General features: G+C 41.9%; 2 protein-coding genes across 2 annotated transcripts in view; both read left to right on the top strand.

The window, feature by feature from the left end:
- The window catches only part of LOC121547925 (homeobox protein Nkx-2.5-like), a 2,982-nt gene extending 340 nt beyond the window's left edge, over window positions 1–2,642 (top strand). Inside the window, exons 1-2 of the mRNA XM_041859337.2 lie at window positions 1–355; window positions 1,335–2,642. The exon at window positions 1–355 is cut by the window's left edge and continues 340 nt beyond it. Of these exons, the coding sequence (XP_041715271.1) occupies window positions 1–355; window positions 1,335–1,972 (993 nt within the window). The 3' untranslated portion in view covers window positions 1,973–2,642. The remainder of the gene's footprint in view (window positions 356–1,334) is intronic.
- A 4,557-nt stretch (window positions 2,643–7,199) lies between these two features.
- LOC121547924 (homeobox protein zampogna) lies at window positions 7,200–9,243 on the top strand. Its single transcript, XM_041859336.1, has 2 exons — window positions 7,200–7,762; window positions 8,377–9,243. The coding sequence occupies exons 1-2, from the start codon at window positions 7,414–7,416 to the stop codon at window positions 8,898–8,900; spliced, it is 873 nt and encodes a 290-aa protein (XP_041715270.1). The 5' UTR covers window positions 7,200–7,413; the 3' UTR covers window positions 8,901–9,243.
- The last annotated feature ends 12,180 nt before the right edge of the window (window positions 9,244–21,423 follow it).

Below are 21,423 nucleotides of genomic sequence, written 5' to 3'. Positions count from 1 at the left end.
TCTGCCTCCTCCACGCCGTTCTCAGTCAAGGACATACTGAAGTTGGAGCTTCAGCAGCATGCTCAACAACAGCGGCTCGCCTCACACCTTGGGCCGCCCCATGAGCGCTCTCACCCCGGGCCACAGCAGCACCCTTACACCCTCCAGTCGCCCCCGTCTTGTATGCTGGCCGATAGGGACAGCCCCAGCCCCGGGCTCTCGGAAGAAGAGGAGAGGATGTCCTACCTGAGTAGTCTGGCGGTTCAGGAGCAGCTGATGGAAACGGGTCTAGCCGGGGAGATGTTCATTTCCCCGGGGCTGCAGGGACACTCAGCCGACACCAGCCTGGAGGTTGAGCAAGAGGACATAAACGCCAGTGAGTGGGTGATTCCTGGATTACCAGCATATCCTAGCCATTTAATTCTGAAAGAAAGTATTGTATTCTATTCTATTATTTTAGCTTCAATAGGATTGCAGTAGTCTAGGTTATCAGGCTCATTTATTACATTCGATTACATGATAATACACTCACAATACACCCATTAATATAGGCCTAATTCATTCATATTTCTTCTTCCATGTAACTAGACTACCTCAGCCTAGACTACTTCAGTTTAACGACGATGTCATCTACATGCAGGGATCATCTGTAAATAAAGGATACATCGTTTTGGAGAATAACAAAACACAAAACGACAGCGTTTGACACTCATGCATGGCCGAAACACCAGATATAAAAAAAACATCGACAATTATTAGTTTTATACAATTATTTAAAGAGCCATGTTTTTTTTTATTGTCAGCTATACACTTAGGCTACACAATGCACTGAAATGACTAGACTACCATATTTTTTCTACACAATTGTTGTTCCACACAGTTGATTTCCTTTTTAGAAATGACGAGTAATATTGGGCCAACTTTAACTAGGCCACAATTATTTAATATATTTACTGATTGAATATGCTTGAATATTACCTAATTATTTAATGCATTTAGGCCTACCCTTTATTCAGATGATCCTATTAAGAAAAAAAAAAAAGAAAAAAAGAAGAAACACATACAATATGAAGACATGAAAACAACAATATTTCAAGAACAAATATAGGTATCTGATTTAATTTCCCCTTGTGGTTAATTGATATTCGTGTAATTGATTAGCCAAATAATTCACTCTGTTGGTATCCAAGGTCTTAATCAGTGCCTAGTTAGAGGGGAATTATAGAAAAAACAGGAAAAAACTGCATGTAACCTACTGCGGACCTCCAGGATTACAATATTTGTTTTGTATAGAAAATGTAGATTAATCTGTCAACGTTAGATTACTAAAATCCCTCTCTCCTCTCTTTCTCCAGAATCTTGTGGCGCAATGGGGGTGAGGGCCTGTGAGGAGTCCGCGCAGGCGCACTCGGACTCGGAGAGACTCCCAAAACAGCAGAGGACCCGGCGGAAACCGCGCGTGCTCTTCTCCCAGGCGCAGGTGTTCGAGCTTGAGCGGCGCTTCAAACAGCAGCGTTACCTGTCCGCCCCCGAGAGGGAACACATGGCGAACACTCTGAAACTGACCTCCACACAGGTCAAAATCTGGTTCCAGAACAGGAGGTATAAGTGTAAACGGCAGCGACAGGACAAGACCCTGGAGATGGCCGGACACCCTCACCATCCTCCCCCACCTAGGAGAGTGGCAGTACCGGTGCTGGTGCGGGATGGGAAGCCCTGCCTGGCTGGATCTCAGAACTATAATACATCCTACACTGTTGGAGCGGCCAGCCCCTTTAGTTATAACGGCTACCCGGCTTATACTTACAATAATCCGGTGTATACTAACACTTACTCATGCACGTACTCTAGCCTGCCTGCTCTAGCACCCAACTCTACTGCTAACGCCTTTATGAACATGGGTCTGGCGAACCTGGGCGCGTCGACATCTCAGGCCCAAACACCGCAGGGAACTGGCTGCCAAGGAACTCTGCAGGGCATTCGAGCCTGGTAGCTGGATGTGATGATCTTCAGTTTTAAAACATTTGCTTTGTTGATTAACGGTTGATCACGTCGATCACTAGCCTACAGTATTTTTTGGATAAGGGAAAACCTGTCTGTGTCACATGCAGCGAAATAGAAGGATTTCTCTTTGAAAGCTGTCATATTGAGACTCGATCATCTTGTACAAAGATATGAGTTGTTTTCTCATCAACGTGGAAAAAACGTGTTTTTAAAAGTTGTTGGACTATTCCAGAGTCACTGTTGGATATAGATATATACTATGGCAACATTGCAGACGGACTTAAACGCGTGCGCAACCGTGCGTAATATGACCTAAAAGCTATTGGGTGCTTGTGAACCAAGGATTTGAATGGCAAACATTGGCAATGATTATATCTGAGCTCTTTACATGTAGCCTACTTGGTCTTTACCAGTGAAAACATTATTCTTCAACAGCATAACAGAAAATCCTTAAATAAAAGATCGAACATGTATGAGGATTCTTTTTTGTTATTTCGAATTGACCATTTGCTGCTGCCTTTTTTAATCACTTATTTGAGATGTATCCTCATATTGTGCACTTAAACAATTCCCGCTGCGGTTTTTAGAAAATAAGCATATATTCACAAATAAAGTGAAACATTTGGGTATGAAAATTAAGGCATGTGTTGATAATATTTTCTGAGGGAAAATAAAATGGTCGTATCCTTACACTCTCCATCGCAGTTTCGAAAAGAGTTTCAAATTTGTATAACATTTATTTAACTAGGCAAGTTATATATTTACAATGACGGCCTACCCCGGCCAAACCCGGAAGACGCTGGTATCCTAATTTACTGTAACTGAAAGAGGGCGTTGGTTACAGCTTTGTTAGTCTATAGGCCTAATGCTATTACCATGAGGGGCATAAACGGTCTCTTGGGAACTTGCTAAGGGCAACACTATACACTTGCAATTGTGTGTATTTGTGTATCTGTGTGTGTGGGGGGGAAGAAAGAAACCTTGCAAATGCCTTTTGAAATTTTTTTGTGCCTGGTTTTGAGTTGAGAGAGAAATTAATAGCCGCGTTCATTCAATCTCATTAACTAAAAGGTGTGCTGTGTTTGTAGTAGGCCTACACATAAATATGTGCGCACTAATTTCGGAATTATTCATACAGTTTTTATTTGATTGACAGTGGTGGAAAAGCTAGGCCTTTCGTGATATTTTCTTCTTTTCGGCCATTGAGAAGCGCTTTGGTTTTTTAGAGGTTCTGCAGAAGGGGCGTTTGGTCTCTGTTTTGCGTTACACCAATTCAGGCCGTCAATTAGGCCTATGCTGATTATTTGTAATCTAAAGATACAAATAAACTTTGGGGAAATAAAATATATCACGATTAAAGCAAAAATAATTAGGCCTATCTTAATTTCCCCCAAATGCACATTAGTCTCTATTGAGCATATGTTATAAGCCTGCCACAAGATATGGCTCTACCAGCATACTGATCGCGTTGAAGGCCGTTTTCCAGCCTTCGCTGTGTGAGCACTGAGGAGAGGCTGATAGAAGAGCAGGCCAGGAAGACAGACAGAAACAGACAAGAGCCAGAACTCAGACAGACATAATGGAGAATGGAGAATTAAGGCCAGAGACGGACATTCTCCAGACAACGCGCTATAACAGTCTGATCGCGCATCCACGGAGGGCGGAGGGCCCACACCGACACTGCCTAGCCTGAACTGATCTCGTATTAATAGCCTTGTAATTATGTTAAAATATCATTTAAAAAGCGAAATATTATAATTTAGATACGAATATTGGGCTTATATTATGACGAAGAAGAAAAATAATACTTTTTAAATTCAGAATTTTAACCTGTGAAACTGACATTTCGTAAATAAGCTATAGCTACACACATTATTTCAAACCATAGTCACTCATCAGATTCATGCAGACTGACTTTCCTTTATTCGATGTGTCATTAGGTGTAGGCCTAAACCAATTAAAAACACTGATTGCCACTTATTCCATTCCTTTTGCCGTTGAGGAAATGTTGCTGTGTTCTCATGGTAACTTCCATCCAACGTCCAACCTATACAATGGGAGGAAACATGGTCTTCCATCACAGATTCCCAAATAAAGGATGATGTTCAATGGGACGAGAGAGTAACAGGGTTTGGGTTTACACACAGGGGAACTCCTATCACTTTGATGTCTCCATATCACCGCTCATTAGATATAGTTAACCGTTTTAAACAAAAGCCCTGTCTCTCCCGGAGACGCCAATAATGGAGATGGATAGAAACGTAAACAAAGTGTTTGTCTCCAGCGATAGGCGCTAGGCCGCTTCTCCTGGCTACTGCACTGCCGGTAGACGACATACCTGTGTCAGGGTAAGTGGCAGAGAGACCTTAAAGTAAATAGAGATGGCGACAGGAGGGCGATGCCTGAGGACGCGGTGTGTTGTGTGTGTGTGTGTGTGTGGGTGGGTCAGCGTGTATGTGCGTGCCCGCTTGTGTGTGTGGCGAGAGAGTGCCAGAGCCGTGATTGCTATCTACTGCTGCCAAAGATAGCAGCTCATCCACAAGGCGCACGGCGCTCACGGAGTTTCCCAAAACAAAGTCTCCCATGGTAACCCTTCAAGAGGGTTGCAGAAAACAAAGGCCAAATATAGAGTACAGACAGCTATAGGCGGAGGAACTGAAATACTGAAGGCCCACCTCACTCCCTCAGCCTGGTCTACCCGAACAGCAGGAGCTGTCGGCGGAGTTAGGAATGACAGCGATGCACTCCGGATCCCCACAAGGATGGAAAGAGTAGAGGCATAGATAAACGTCTATGTTTGAACATTGCATAGGCCTATGTAGGCTATATGTTTGTAATAGGCTTACCTATGCTTCTGAATACATGTGAATCATCTTGAGGAGATTGTGATGATGTTGAAATAAGTATATTTTCGTTACGCATGCATGGGAACCTACAATAGCCTACATAGATCCAGTAATAGAGGATACCATGAACACCTGCAGGTTTGCTTACCAGAATGTCCATGACTTCTACTCTAGATATGTTTTGACACCTCTGGGCTGTGTGTTCTCTGCAGTCAGAACAGCGAGAAAGAGAGAGGGAGGGAGAGAGACCTCTCTGTTTAGTTAGGGGACGAAAATACAACACAACCAAGGAGCAAGCTCACCTGTCATCACATCATCTCATCAATTAAACGTAGGCCTGAAGGTTGCACAATATAAACAGAGAGGGAAGTGTGTGTGTGTTTGTGTGCTTGCGCGTGCGGAGGGGGACTGCGAGTTGCTGCGCAAAATGGTAATCTGTGTAGTTTTTCAAATGAGTACTATTTCAAATGAGTTTATTGAGCTTTTTTCTAATTGTCTATTCCGGAAAATGGCACTTAAGATAAGGCTAATGACAGGAAAAAATATAGAACTGAAAATGTAGGACAAAAAGTTATTTAAAAATCCCAAGAAAGGCAGAACAATTATCAAACATTAAAGCATAATTAAAATAATGTGTCTTTAAGTCTTATGTAAACCGTTTCCCACAACTATTGTATTTAGAGGACAGATTTTTATTTGAGATCCTGATTGCAGTGTTGTCTTGATCTTGTTCAGATTATTTTGTTCTATCGTGAAGGCCCATCAGTTCTGTGTGGAACCACTCCTCAAGGCGCCGGACTGTATTTCCATACTCTCCCAAACCCAGTTAATGGCTGAGCCATTCTACTGAGTGTGGTAATCATTACTACCACAGGGTGACGCTACTTACTCATGAACTAACTAACATGGACCGCAAATTAAGACTACATGTGCTAGCTACAGGTGCTTTTAACAATTATTATTCAAATGAAAGTGAGCGGATTACTTCAAGAATGTTTTACATTTACGCGCAATGATCCTCTTTGTCTTCCCGTTTCCAAATACATCAGCCTCCTCGCCATGGTTACTACGAAGAGCTTCTGTATAACAGGTGACCAAGTTATTTATGTTGCTGAAATTGTATAGTTTCTAAACGAACAGCAGTCGCTTACAATTCACTTTCACATTTCTAAAAAATGTCATGCGTAATTGATGTGTGCGTTGGTTTTTCCATCCTTTTCTTCACTGGACCAACTAAGATCTGTTGTTACTCTCTGAAAACCATCTGCAGACAAAAGTTACATCTTAATGTAATTCCACATCTCAACGTCCTCTGGTAACACACACATGACTAAGGCCTAAGAAAAGAGAAAACCAAGAGGGTAATAACCGCTTCACTCATTGTACCAACATTGATGTATATAGGCCTACTACATTCACCTGACATTTGATCCGTTATGAAGGCCACACAAGTAAACTTAAAATATTACTTTGATTGAACAGTCATTTCGCTGAAAGTTTTGAAGTATTTGATCCATGGGACATGTACTGTATAGCCTACTGTAAAACCATTTTACGCACAATTTTAGCTTCAAATCCACATCAAGGCAAAAGCACAAGAAAGGTGATAAAGACTGTAAAAATGTACATTAGTGTCAGAAAAACGCTCTAAAACCATGAGGAAAATACACATAGGACCTTCTATGAACGTAACATTTTGGTATTACTTACAATCAAATGGACAGAGGCGCCCAGCACACATTTGTAGACTAAAATAAGATAATTAAAATACTGTTTTCATACCCTCTTTACCAAAAAAATGTATGTCGGTTAATCTTCAAATGCGTAGGCCCACGGAATTCATATAATGAGTGTGGATAGCCTATGAGGCCAGAGGCGCTGAGGCTATAGCGCAGGACAGTCTCCACATCCATAGTTATTGATCCGTCAGTACACAAATACAATGTTCTTAGATCTTGCAGGGCACCGCGAGCCAATAGCCTTTCACATATTTCCCTCAACAAAATCCCCTCACATAACAGCAGACCTTTCCCCTAACTGCTGAGGGTCACTAAATGTTCCTAATTCCTAACAACTGAGTCAAACTCAAACAAAAGTTTTAAAAAGGCTGAATTTGTGCTACCTCCATCCATCATAGTCCATAACACTTATACAATCACTACAGGCTTTTGCTCCTCGTCTCCAAATGACGCCCAAGTAGCCTGTTTATCTCTCCGTCATCAATTAAAATCAAGTGCTTGAGGGATAGACATCCTCCGCAAGGCGGTCCAGGGCGGGGCTAACCAGCTCAGACAGCCAATCAGCGCAGGCTTCAGTGGCAGAAGTGAGAGTTGTAATGCAGATATGACATATACTGACACATCCGCTGTTGATTAGACCAGAGGCTGTTTCACCGCAATTAAATTACATCGGGAGGAGATCGAGAGAAAATAGCAAAGGAGGGGACAACCCAATCAATACCTGGAGAGTTTTCATTGTTGAAGGGTTCTGTAGATAAGGGCCGCACGACTTTCGAGAGTGGGTTGAGAGAGTATCCTAATAAAACTTGGGTTGTGATAAAAGTTGGTTTTGCGTAAATGTCATCATGGCGCTGGGCTGCCCCTCTTTCTCAATCAACGACATCCTCACCCGGGGACGTGACGCACGAGACAACATTGCAACTTCACGGGATCTGACAGAACTATGTACGTTAAAGCTGGCCACCACCAACCAGGACCGGCCAACCGAGAGCAGGGATGGGAGCTCGAGGGGCACGGGTTCATCCACGTCGGACTGCAGTGAGGAGCACAACCGGGATGAGATGGAGATTAAACACTTCCGCCAAGGAAATATTGGTTCCTCTCCCGGTTTGGGCGACATCAGGAACCCCACATCTGAGTCCGGTAGTGAAGAGTCCACTGGAGAAGATGCGGAATACATGTCATGCAGAAAAGGTACGTCACCCTCTCAGTCTGTCTATAAGATTATTGATATCGACCAGGAATCTAAATGCAATCATGATACAGGTTTGTTGTTGGAATGCGATTATGCTGATCAATAGGCTACTGTAGGCTATAACGCTTTGTCTCACCAAGCCATAGCCATATACAGTGAGCAAACTGTCCGTATAGGCCTACAGTGAACAAAATCAATTCCGCACTGAACATACTAAATTCCATATATAATGAAAAAAACTCAGTTCTGCTTGGTTATTTCCAGGCCTACATTTGATATGGCTTTCGATTGTTTTTATTTTGCAACCTCGGCTCACATTTTCATGCACATCAAATGTATTCTTCTATTACTTATTACTTTGACAACTGTAATCTAACAAATCAGATGAATAATGCAGGCTATAATAATAGGCTGTATATAATAAGAAGCATGCTTAATAATCAGATGATTACGAGTAAAATTATAACCCCACTTACTGGCTTTGAACTTCTCATTTATTGAGTAATAAATGTGTTGGAGAGACATAGACTAGCATACGTTGTTGCTATTTGAAACATAAAGAGGTCGCGAAATAACCCCAACGCCTTTTACTTGATTCTTTCCTCCAATACAGACATAAACAACAAACAACTACCCAGTCTGGATCAGGACAAACAGAGGGAGGAAGAGGAGGATGAGGAGGAGAGGGAGAGTTGTTACAACACCGTAGGCCAACCCATATCTGGTAACAAGAAGCGCTCCCGTGCGGCCTTCTCCCACGCGCAGGTCTACGAGCTAGAGCATCGGTTTAACGTGCAGCGCTACCTGTCTGGTCCTGAACGGGCGGACCTGGCGGGCGCCCTGAAGCTCACGGAAACCCAGGTGAAAATCTGGTTTCAGAACCGGAGATATAAGACCAAACGGCGGCAAATGGCGGCCGAACTAGCCGCCCGTAGCTACTCTACACCAGCCACACTGGCTAAGAAAGTGGCGGTGAAGGTCCTGGTTCGAGACGATCAAAGACAGTACGGAGGGGATGACCTGCCCAGTCCGCCTGCTCTGCCTCTCTACCCGGCCTACCAATATGGATACTACCCCTACATGTACTGCTTCCAGCCATGGCTCTCTAGCAATGCACTTTGTGGGAGCATGCATTGACACAAGGGCGTAGCTACCATTCCTCAAAGAAATGACATTCATTCACTTTATGGATTTAGGCCTACTAAAAGAAGACAAAGACACTGGGTCACCAGACGACATTTCTACGTGCGTTTCTGTGCAAATACTTGTTTTATTCTCTCGTGGAGAGTAAGATCATTTCGACGCACCGTGAGCCTTTTTGATGCTGTAGCCTACACCTGCAAGGACAATCCTATCGGCATCACACTGACAACATTGATGGATACAGCTAAATTACTGTACTGTGTAAAGAAGAAGGCCTAGATTCATTATTATGCAGGAATGAATAGCCAAATAATAACTCAATAAAGCTTTAAAACAATTTGGGGGTCATCATTATCATCATTTCATTTGTTTACACACACAAATATAACTCTTATTATAATATGCCATTTAGCAGACGCTTTTATCCAAAGCGACTTACAGTCATGCGTGCATACATTTTTTGTGTATGGGGTGGTCCCGAACGCACTACCTTGGCGTTTCAAGCGCCGTGCTCTACCAGCTGAGCTACAGAGGACCACATTATAAAACAGGAGGAATATAGGATTAGGATTATGAAACAATACAGTGGCTTGCAAAAGTATTCACCCCCCTTGGCATTTTTCCTATTTTGTTGCCTTTTAACCTGGAATTAAAATGGATTTTTGGGGTGGTTGTATCATTTGATTTACACAACATGCCTACCACTTTGAAGATGCAAAATATTTTTTATTGTGAAACAAACAAGAAATAAGACAAAAAAAACAGAAAACTTGAGCGTGCATAACTATTCACCCCCTCAAAGTCAATACTTTGTAGAGCCACCTTTTGCAGAAATTACAGCTGCAAGTCTATTGGGGTATGTCTCTATAAGCTTGGCACATCTAGCCACTGGGATGTTTGCCCATTCTTAAAGGCAAAACTGCTCCAGCTCCTTCAAATTGGATGGGGTTCAGCTGGTGTACAGCAATCTTTAAGTCATACCACAGATTCTCAATTGGATTGAGGTCTGGGCTTTGACTAGGCCATTCCAAAACATTTAAATGTTTCCCCTTAAACCACTCAAGTGTTACTTTAGCAGTATGCTTAGGGTCATTGTCCTGCTGGAAGGTGAACCTCCGTCCCAGTCTCAAATCTCTGGAAGACTGAAACAGGTTTCCCTAAAGAATTTCCCTGTATTTAACGCCATCCATCATTACTTCAATTCTGACCAGTTTCCCAGTCCCTGCCGATGAAAAACATCCCCACAGCATGATGCTGCCACCACCATGCTTCACTGTGGGGATGGTGTTCTCGGGGTGATGAGAGGTGTTGGGTTTGCACCAGACCATTTTCCTTGATGGTCAAAAAGCTCAAGTTTAGTCTCATCTGACCAGAGTACCTTCTTCCATATGTTTGGGGAGTCTCCCACATGCCTTTTGGCGAATACCAAACGTGTTTGCTTATTTTTTTCTTTAAGAAATGGCTTTTTTTCTGGCCACTCTTCCGTAAAGCCCAGCTCTGTGGAGTGTACGGCTTGAAGTGGTCCTATGGACACACTACAATCTCCGCTGTAGAGCTTTGCAGCTCCTTCAGGGTTATCTTTGGTGTCTTTGTTGCCCCTCTGATTAATGCCCTCCTTGCCTGGTCCGTGAGTTTTGGTGGGCGGCCCTCTCTTGGCAGGTTTGTTGTGGTGCCATATTCCTTCCATTTTTTAATAATGGATTTAATGGTGCTCCGTGGGATGTTCAACATTTCTGATATTTTTTTATAACCCAACCCTGATCTGTACTTCTCCACAACTTTGTCCCTGACCTTTTTGGAGATCTCCTTGGTCTTCATGGTGCCGTTTGCTTGGTGGTGTTCCTTGCTTAGTGGTGTTGCAGACTCTGGGGCCTTTCAGAAAGCACACAGGTGGACTTTATTTAACTAATTATGCGACTTCTGAAGGTAATTGGTTGCACCAGATCTTAACTAAGGGCTTCATAGCAAAGGGGGTGAATACATATGCATGCAGCACTTTTCCGGTATTTATTTTTTAGAATTTTTTTGAAACAAGTTATTTTTTAAATTTCACTTCACCAATTTGGACTATTTTGTGTATGTCCATTACATGAAATCCAAATAAAAATCCATTTAAATTACAGGATATAATGCAACAAAATAGGAAAAACGCCAAGGGGGGTGAATACCTTTGCAAGGCACTGTAGGTTAATATCAAGTGCTAAAATCGAAACCAAACCCAATTTACATTTCTAAAATGTTCATACACTTTTGTTTTGACAGACTTTTCGATCTAAGCCTTGAACTTTAAAATAACTTTTCACATTCGGATATATGCAATAGATTCGTTATAACAAATATCTAGGTAAACTAAAGTCGTTTTTCTCCGATTGAAGCCAACAGCCATCTTCATTATGAAATTCGAAACAGGAAAAAAACAAACATGGATTTCGAAATATTATATTTGTGCCTGTTAAACGTTGAACCCACAAGGACAGACATGTGTAGCCTACAATAAGATGATCCTAAATACTTTGCACCAATGAGGACGTGATGAGTGTGTATATGGTTATTATTATGGTCGAGATCTTGAAGCCTGAAGCCTACAAGTTAAAGTAACTAACAGGCAATCTAAAAATGCTGGGTTTGAAAATAATCATATTTTTAAATTGAATATGAGGCTTCGAATGTAAAGATAATTTATTATGAACTAGCTAATTAGGCTAGTTTATAGTTAATGAATTTAAATTCTAGACGATTTCAGGTTTTCAAAATGTTGAGCCTAAATAATTCATGTAAATACAGTACCTGCTGCTTACACTGCCCTGATTTGTTTTGTGGTTCAAGTGTGCAAATAAATCCCTACCTTCTCCGAGGGATTTTCCAAACAGATCTCTGATAGTATTGACATTATGGACCATAAATAGTGACCGCGGTTGAATGGTAAATCAATGTCCTATAGGCCTACCTGTAATTCGTATACTGATACATTTCCCTATTCCCTAATTGATAATACAGAGATAACCAATCGTAATAAAATCATAATTATTGATAATTTAAATGCATATTCAAATATTCAATTTTAGTAGCAAAAAGGCAAACCAACCTAAGCTTAGGCTACATTTACTAACTTTAATCCTGACCTAATATACCTTGATAAAAGGTTAAATTAAAGAACGTGTAAATGTTCACGAATTCAAAACGTGAAATCTACACGAAATGCAAAACGTGTAATGCACACGTTTATATTTTACGTTTTAGTCATTTAGCAGACGCTCTTATCCAGAGCGACTTACAATATCCAGAGCGACTTACAATACGAAATGCAAAACCTGCAATGTACAGAAAATGCAAACGTAAAGACACAATTTGAAATCGTGTGGGTGCACACACACAAAGTGTATTCTGCACCAATTTAAAAGTGCACTCCATAGGCCTAAGCTTATAGGCCTACTACCTAAAATGTATCTATTTCACAAAATTAAGTGTGATGTTGTGCCTGCTGTGTTTCTAGCCTAGCCTGTTAAATCCTGTTCTGAATCAGTTTCTTAGAACTGCATTGTTGGTTAAGGGCTTGTAAGTAAGTATTACACGGTAAGGTCTACTACACCTGTTGTATTCGGCGCATGTGACAAATACATTTTGATTTGATTTGAAGTAGTTCTGCAGCTGCATGAGAGGTCAAATAAAAGAACGACAAGTAAAATAAACCGCTCTAGTTTCTGGTCACAAGCTCAGGAATGACTGAAGAATCACAACATTTATCTCAAATTAACACAACAAATAGCACTGTTGGGAGATTTGGAAAGCCATAGTCAATCAATCAACAATATAATAATACTTTTAGTAAAAATATTTATCTTTAACTCGCAATCTGTATATACTGTGTGAATAGACAGGTTCAGAATTTATGTGAAACATCACAGCACAGTTGAAAAATATATGGCACAAGGAAATCATGAGCGTGCGGTTTACTGCGATAGGTAGGATGGACTGAGAGTAGTTGAGGGGTGGATTTAAAAGCTCATGAAAAACACGATGTACAGTGCATTTAAAAGTATTCAGACCCTTTGACTTTTTCCACATGTTGTTCGATTACAGCTTTATTCTAAAATTGATTAAAATGTTTTCTTCCCTCATCAATCTACACACAATACCACATAATGACAAAGCAAAAATAGGTTTTTAGATTTTTTTGCAAATGTATATATATATATATAAAAAAAGAAGGAAATATCACATTTACATACAGTACCAGTCAAAAGTTAGGACACACCTACTCATTCAAGGGTTTTTCTTTATTTTCACTATTTTCTACATTGTAGAATAATAGTGAAGACATCAAAACTATGAAATAACACATATGGAATCATGTAGTAACTAAAAAAGTGTTAAACAAATCAAAATATATCTTATATTTGAGATTCTTCAAATAGCCAACCTTTGCTTTGATGACAGCTTTGCACACTCTTGGCAATCTCTCAACCAGCTTCATGAGGTAGTCACCTGGAATGCATTTAAATTAACAGGTGTGCCTTCATAAAAGTTAATTTGTGGAATTTCTTTCCTTCTTCATGCGTTTGAGCCAATCAGTTGTGTTGTGACAAGGTAGGGGGGGGCATACAGAAGATAGCCCTATTTGGTAAAAGACCAAGTCCATATTATGGCAAGAACAGCTCAAATAAGCAAAGAGAAACAAAAGTCCATCATTACTTTAAGACATGAAGGTCAGTCAATATGGAACATTTCAAGAACTTTGAACGTTTCTTCAAGTGCAGTTGCAAAAAACATCAAGCGCTATGATGAAACTGGCTCTCATGAGGACCGCCACAAGAATGGAAGACCCAGAGGATAAGTTCATTAGAGTTTCCAGCCTCAGAAATTGCAGCCCAAATAAATGCTTCACAGAGTTCAAGTCACAGACATATCTCAACATAAACTGTTCAGAGGGGACTGTGTGACTCAGGCCTTCATGGTCTAATTGCTGCAAAGAAACCACTACTAAAGGATACCAATAAGAAGAAGAGACCTGCTTTGGCCAAGAAACACGAGCAATGGACATTGGATCTCCAAATTTGAGATTTTTGGTTCCAACTGCAGTGTCTTTGTGAGACGCGGTGTGGGTGAATGGATGATCTCCGCATGTGTAGTTCCCACCGTAAAGCATGGAGGAGGATGTGTTATGGTGTGGGGGTGCTTTGCTGGTGACACTGACTGTGATTTATTTAGAATTCAAGGCACACTTAACCAGCATGGCTACCACAGCATTCTGCAGTGATACGCCATCCCATCTGGTTTGGGCTTAGTGGGACAATCATTTGTTTTTCAACAGGACAATGACCCAACACACCTCCAGTCTGTGTAAGGGCTATTTTACCAAGAAGGAGAGTGATGGAGTGCTGCATCAGATGACCTGGCCTCCACAATCCCCCGACCTCAACCCAATTGAGATGGTTTGGGATGAGTCGGACAGCTGAGTGAAGGAAAAGCAGCCAACAAGTGCTCAGCATATGTGGGAACTCCTTCAAGACTGTTGGAAAAGCATTCCAGGTGAAGCTGGTTGAGAGAATGCCAAGAGTGTGCAAAGCTGTCATCTAGGCAAAGGGTGACTATTTGAAGAATCTCAAATATAAAATATATATTGTGATTTATTTAACACTTTTTTGGTTACTACATTATTATTTCATAGTTTTGATGTCTTCATTATTATTCTACAATGTAGAAAATAGTAAAAATAAAGAAAAATCCTTGAATGAGTAGGTGTGTCCAAACTTTTGACTGGTACTGTAAGTATTCAGACCTTTTATTCAGTACTTTGTTAAAGCACCTTTGTCAGCGATCACAGCCTTGAGTCTTCTTGCGTATGAAGCTACAAGCTTGGCACACCTGTATTTGGGGAGTTTCTCCCATTCTTCTCTGCAGATCCTCTCAAGCTCTGTCAGGTTGGATGGGGAGTGTCGCTGCACAGCTATTTCCAGGTCTCTCCAGAGATGTTCGATCGGTTTCAAGTCCGGGGTCTGGTACGGAAGCCACTCCTGTGTTGTCTTGGCTGTGTCCTTAGGGTCGTTGTCCTGTTGGAAGGTGAACCTTCGCCCCAGTCAGAGGTCCTGAGCGCTCTGGAGCAGATTTTCATCAAGGATCTCTCTGTACTTTGCTCCGTTCATCTTTCCCTCGATCCTGACTAGTCTCCCAGTCCCTGCCGCTGAAAAACATCCCCACAGCATGATGCTGCCACCACCATTCTCACTTTAGGGATGGTGCCAGGTTTCCTCCAGACGTGACGCTTGGTATTCAGGCCAAAGAGTTCAATCTTGGTTTCATCAGACCAGAGAATCTTGTTTCTCATGGTCTGAGAGTCTTTAGGTGCCTTTTGGCAAACTCCAAGCTGGCTGTCATGTGCCTTTTACTGAGGAGTGGCTTCTGTCTGGCCACTCTACCATAAAGGTCTGATTGGTAGAGTGCTGCAGAAATGGTTGTCCTTCTGGAAGGTTCTTCCATCTCCACAGAGGAACTCTGGAGCTCTGGCAGAGTGAACATCGGGTTCTTGGTCACCTACCTGACCAACGCCCTTCTCCCCCGATTGCTCAGTTTGGCCGGGCGGCCAGCTCTAGGAAGAGTCTTGGTGGCTCCAAACTTCTTCCATTTAAGAATGATGGAGGCCACTGTGTTCTTGGGGACCTTCAATGCTGCAAAGAAATGTTGGTACCCTTCCCCAGATCTGTGCCACGACACAATCCTGTCTCGGAGCTCTATGGACAATTCCTTTGACCTCATGGCTTGGTTTTTGCTCTGACATGCACTGTCAGCTGTGGGACCTTATATAGACAGGTGTGTGCCTTTCCAAATCATGTCCAATCAATTGAATTTACCACAGGTGGACTTCAATCAAGTTGTAGAAACATCTAAAGGATGATGAATGGAAACAGGATGCATCTGAGCTCAATTTCGAGTCTCATAGCAAAGGGTCTCAATACCTATGTAAAACAGTTGTTTTTTTTGTCTTTTCTTTTCTACAAACCTTTTTTTTCTTTGTCATTATGGGGTATTGTGTGTAGATTGATGAGGAAAAACGATTATTTAATCTATTTTAGAATAAGGCTGTAACGTAACAAAATGTGGAAAAAGTCAAGGGGTCTGAATACTTTCCGAATGCACTGTATAATGTATAAGTACTATCTATCCAGATGTAATGTATATCAAATTACTTTATTCTTGCTATGTAACTACTGTGTGTAGAAATACATGTAACAAAAGAAAAATCTGTAAAACTAAGTTTACTTTTGTCCTCCGAAGATAATTAACAAACAAAATAACAATAAAAAAAGCAAAGAAAAAAAAAATATATATAATAATAAAAACATTGTTATAAAAAAATAACAAAGTCCCCTCTATCCAAAGTGAAAACTTCACTGAATTGTCATGATACGTGATAGATTTGGGTGTGTGGCCATATTATGGAGTGCTGTTCAGTTTGACAAATGGCACCCCATACCATATATCCTTAAATTCTATGGGTATCAATGTGTGTTTACTGCTGTTGTGAATCCCCTGCTCTGGCCCAGCTGCATGAGTCAGATGGAGCTCGTTCGTGTTGCACCACACAGCCTTTCTGCTCAGAACAGAACCACATTAATCATCTTGCTATGCTGAAAAGACTGTGCAGACTACACCCTCATCTCACTGTAAAATACACTGCCTAGGGGTTAGCTGCTGCAGTCTAACTAAATATAAATATCTATGTTGGATGGAGTTAAGTGGCAATGGTATATCTGGTGGGGGAGAGCAAATGGAATGAGGAATGCTGAAAGCGACATTAAGCCAATTCAAGATGGGAACTTAGTAAAGCATGTGCACAGACATATGCATACACACACACATGATAACATACCCACTACACACATGAACACATGGATTTTGTGTTTGAGATATGTGGTAGTAGAGTAGTGGTCTGAATACACACACTTAATGTGTTGTGAAATCTGTTGTGAAATGTAATGTAATGTTTTACATTTTTTATAGAACTGCCTTAATTTTATTGGACCCCAGGAAGAGTAGTTGCTGCCTTGGCAGCAGCTAATGGGGATCCATAATAAATGTAAAAAAATACAAATTCTACGTAGGGGTTTGTACATCTCTCGTAACAGAAATGATGAGTGCATGGGCTGTAGGCTAAATTATTGCAGTTTCAATGCACATTTGGAGGTCTACATTAAAAAGATAGCCTGAAACAAGCACAGATTTCCTGAGTTGGCAGTTATCCAGTTTAGTGAGGTTTTAGAGTGCTTCTCACACCTCATGCTATGTCTGCTACTTGAGATGATGATTCACTTCTCTCGTAGCTGATGTGTGGTGAGAATTGGGGCTCAAAATGGCTGCCGTGGCATCACTTAGGTAGCTACAGTATATCAGTACTATTGGATACGTTTTTACCTCCCTAACCACATAAATCAAGTACAGTGGGGAAAAAAGTATTTAGTCAGCCACCAATTGTGCAAGTTCTCCCACTTAAAAAGATGAGAGAGGCCTGTGATTTTCATCATAGGTACACGTCAACTATGACAGACAAATTGAGGGAAAAAAATCCAGAAAATCACATTGTAGGATTTTTAATGAATTTATTTGCAAATTATGGTGGAAAATAAGTATTTGGTCACCTACAAACAAGCAAGATTTCTGGCTTTCACAGACCTGTAACTTCTTCTTTAAGAGGCTCCTCTGTCCTCCACTCATTACCTGTATTAATGGCACCTGTTTGAACTTGTTATCAGTATAAAAGACACCTGTCCACAACCTCAAACAGTCACACTCCAAACTCCACTATGGCCAAGACCAAAGAGCTGTCAAAGGACACCAGAAACAAAATTGTAGACCTGCACCAGGCTGGGAAGACTGAATCTGCAATAGGTAAGCAGCTTGGTTTGAAGAAATCAACTGTGGGAGCAATTATTAGGAAATGGAAGACATACAAGACCACTGATAATCTCCCTCGATCTGGGGCTCCACGCAAGATCTCACCCCGTGGGGTCAAAATGATCACAAGAACGGTGAGCAAAAATCCCAGAACCACACGGGGGGACCTAGTGAATGACCTGCAGAGAGCTGGGACCAAAGTAACAAAGCCTACCATCAGTAACACACTACGCCGCCAGGGACTCAAATCCTGCAGTGCCAGACGTGTCCCCCTGCTTAAGCCAGTACATGTCCAGGCCCGTCTGAAGTTTGCTAGAGTGCATTTGGATGATCCAGAAGAAGATTGTGATAATGTCATATGTTTAGATGAAACCAAAATAGAACTTTTTGGTAAAAACTGAACTCGTCGTGTTTGGAGGACAAAGAATGCTGAGTTGCATTCAAAGAACACCATACCTACTGTGAAGCATGGGTGTGGAAACATCATGCTTTGGGGCTGTTTTTCTGCAAAGGGACCAGGACGACTGATCCGTGTAAAGGAAAGAATGAATGGGGCCATGTATCGTGAGATTTTGAGTGAAAACCTCCTTCCATCAGCAAGGGCATTGAAGATGAAACGTGGCTGGGTCTTTCAGCATGACAATGATCCCAAACACACTGCCCGGGCAACGAAGGAGTGGCTTCGTAAGAAGCATTTCAAGGTCCTGGAGTGGCCTAGCCAGTCTCCAGATCTCAACCCCATAGAAAATCTTTGGAGGGAGTTGAAAGTCCGTGTTGCCCAGCGACAGCCCCAAAACATCACTGCTCTAGAGGAGATCTGCATGGAGGAATGGGCCAAAATACCAGCAACCGTGTGTGAAAACCTTGTGAAGACTTACAGAAAACTTTTGACCTGTGTCATTGCCATCAAAGGGTATACAGTGGGGGGAAAAAGTATTTAGTCAGCCACCAATTGTGCAAGTTCTCCCACTTAAAAAGATGAGAGAGGCCTGTAATTTTCATCATAGGTACACGTCAACTATGACAGACAAAATGAGAAAAAAAAATCCAGAAAATCACATTGTAGGATTTTTAATGAATTTATTTGCAAATTATGGTGGAAAATAAGTATTTGGTCAATAACAAAAGTTTCTCAATACTTTGTTATATACCCTTTGTTGGCAATGACACAGGTCAAACGTTTTCTGTAAGTCTTCACAAGGTTTTCACACACTGTTGCTGGTATTTTGGCCCATTCCTCCATGCAGATCTCCTCTAGAGCAGTGATGTTTTGGGGCTGTCGCTGGGCAACACAGACTTTCAACTCCCTCCAAACTTCAGACGGGCCTGGACATGTACTGGCTTAAGCAGGGGGACACGTCTGGCACTGCAGGATTTGAGTCCCTGGCGGCGTAGTGTGTTACTGATGGTAGGCTTTGTTACTTTGGTCCCAGCTCTCTGCAGGTCATTCACTAGGTCCCCCGTGTGGTTCTGGGATTTTTGCTCACCGTTCTTGTGATCATTTTGACCACGGGGTGAGATCTTGCGTGGAGCCCCAGATCGAGGGAGATTATCAGTGGTCTTGTATGTCTTCCATTTCCTAATAATTGCTCCCACAGTTGATTTCTTCAAACCAAGCTGCTTACCTATTGCAGATTCAGTCTTCCCAGCCTGGTGCAGGTCTACAATTTTGTTTCTGGTGTCCTTTGACAGCTCTTTGGTCTTGGCCATAGTGGAGTTTGGAGTGTGACTGTTTGAGGTTGTGGACAGGTGTCTTTTATACTGATAACAAGTTCAAACAGGTGCCATTAATACAAGTAACGAGTGGAGGACAGAGGAGCCTCTTAAAGAAGAAGTTACAGGTCTGTGAGAGCCAGAAATCTTGCTTGTTTGTAGGTGACCAAATACTTATTTTCCACCATAAATTGCTAATAAATTCATTACAAATCCTACAATGTGATTTTCTGGATTTATTTTCCTCATTTTGTCTGTCATAGTTGACGTGTACCTATGATGAAAATTACAGGCCTCTCTCATCTTTTTAAGTGGGAGAACTTGCACAATTGGTGGCTGACTAAATACTTTTTTTCATTACTTGAAATATTCCTATGCATTATCAGTAGTAATAGTATTGCAGCTGTAGCGAAAGTTGCCAACACCCTGTCTGCCTAACTACATGTTACACACCACCTAGGCCTCCAACCTGTTTGTCAGACAGAGTCTCACCTTGGGCATGACTGGCAGCTGCCCAAGCCTCATTCATCTCACTCAGATCAGACAAACCACTCTAAGCTATCGCAAGTAGCTGGCATTGTACACACATGGTTCTGGGGAGAAGAGACAACACAACTCCTTGTGACTGACGAACCATGACTAACGAGCCCATCCGTCATCATTATCTATTGACATTTACAGGGTGGTTACATTCATGTGACTAGCAACACGGGTGACTAGAGTTATCATTACAGAATTGACAACATCCTTGTCAACTTGGAATGTTAAAGTCAAAGATGATATCTCTGGGTAGCTATATTTATGTGGCTATAACACATTGAAGACAAGAGCTCGTCAGCTAAATGGCACATATTATTATTATTATTATTTATTATTATTATTATTATTGTAGGGTCCCTGTAAGCATACTGCAACAAATACCAAGATGTCTGGACCTTATTGGCACAGGAGAGTACTTCCTGGAGACCTAATGGGTGTGCAGGTTTTGGTTCCAGCCAGCACTAACACACCTGATCTTGGTCATGGTCCCAACTCCCAACTGAAGACCATGATTAGTTTATTCTTGAAACAGGTGTGTTAGTGCTGGATGGACCTTGGAACAAAAGCCTGCACATGTACTAGCTGTCCAGGACTGAAGTTAGAGACCCCTGGCTTCCAGCCATCCAGGACCTCTATACCAGGCGGTGTCAGAGGAAGGCCCTAAAAATAATCAAATACTCCAGCAACCCTAGTCATAGACTGTTCTCTCTGCTACCGCACGGCAAGCGGTACCGGAGCGCCAAGTCTAGGTCCCAAAGGCTTCTTAACAGCTTTACCCCCAAGCCATAAGACTCCTGAACAGCTACCCAGACTATTTGCATTGTTCCCACCCGCCCCTTAAAACTACATTGTTGGTTAAGGGCTTGTATGTAAGCATTTCACTGTAAGGTCTACACCTGTTGTATTCAGCGCACGTGACAAATACAATTTGATTTGGTCTGCACCCTACAGCCCCTTTTGGTGCTGGATAGGTGGGAGAAGGCCTGGGCCAGCAAGCTAACTTTGTGTTTATGTATAAATATACACTACATGACCAAAAGAATGTGGACACCTGCTCGTCGAACATCTCATTCCAAAATCATGGTCATTAATATAGAGTTGGTCCCCCCCTTTGCTGTTATAACAGCATCCACTCTTCTGGGAAGGCTTTCCACTAGATGTTGGAACATTGCTGCGGGGACTTGCTTCCATTCAGCCACAGGAGCATTAGTGAGGTCGGGCACTGATGTTGGGCGATTAGGCCTGGCTCGCAGTCCGCTTTCCAATTCATCCCAAAGGTGTTCGATGGAGTTGAGGTCAGGGCTCTGTGCAGGCCACTCAAATTCTTCCACACTGATCTCGACAAACCATTTCTGTATGGACCTCGCTTTGTGCA

Source organism: Coregonus clupeaformis, chromosome 31 (assembly GCF_020615455.1).
Source record: "Coregonus clupeaformis isolate EN_2021a chromosome 31, ASM2061545v1, whole genome shotgun sequence".
In the NCBI taxonomy this organism is placed as follows: Eukaryota; Metazoa; Chordata; class Actinopteri; order Salmoniformes; family Salmonidae; genus Coregonus; species Coregonus clupeaformis.
Note: the sequence above shows the minus strand (reverse complement) of the source record. Positions and strands in the feature narration are given on the sequence as shown.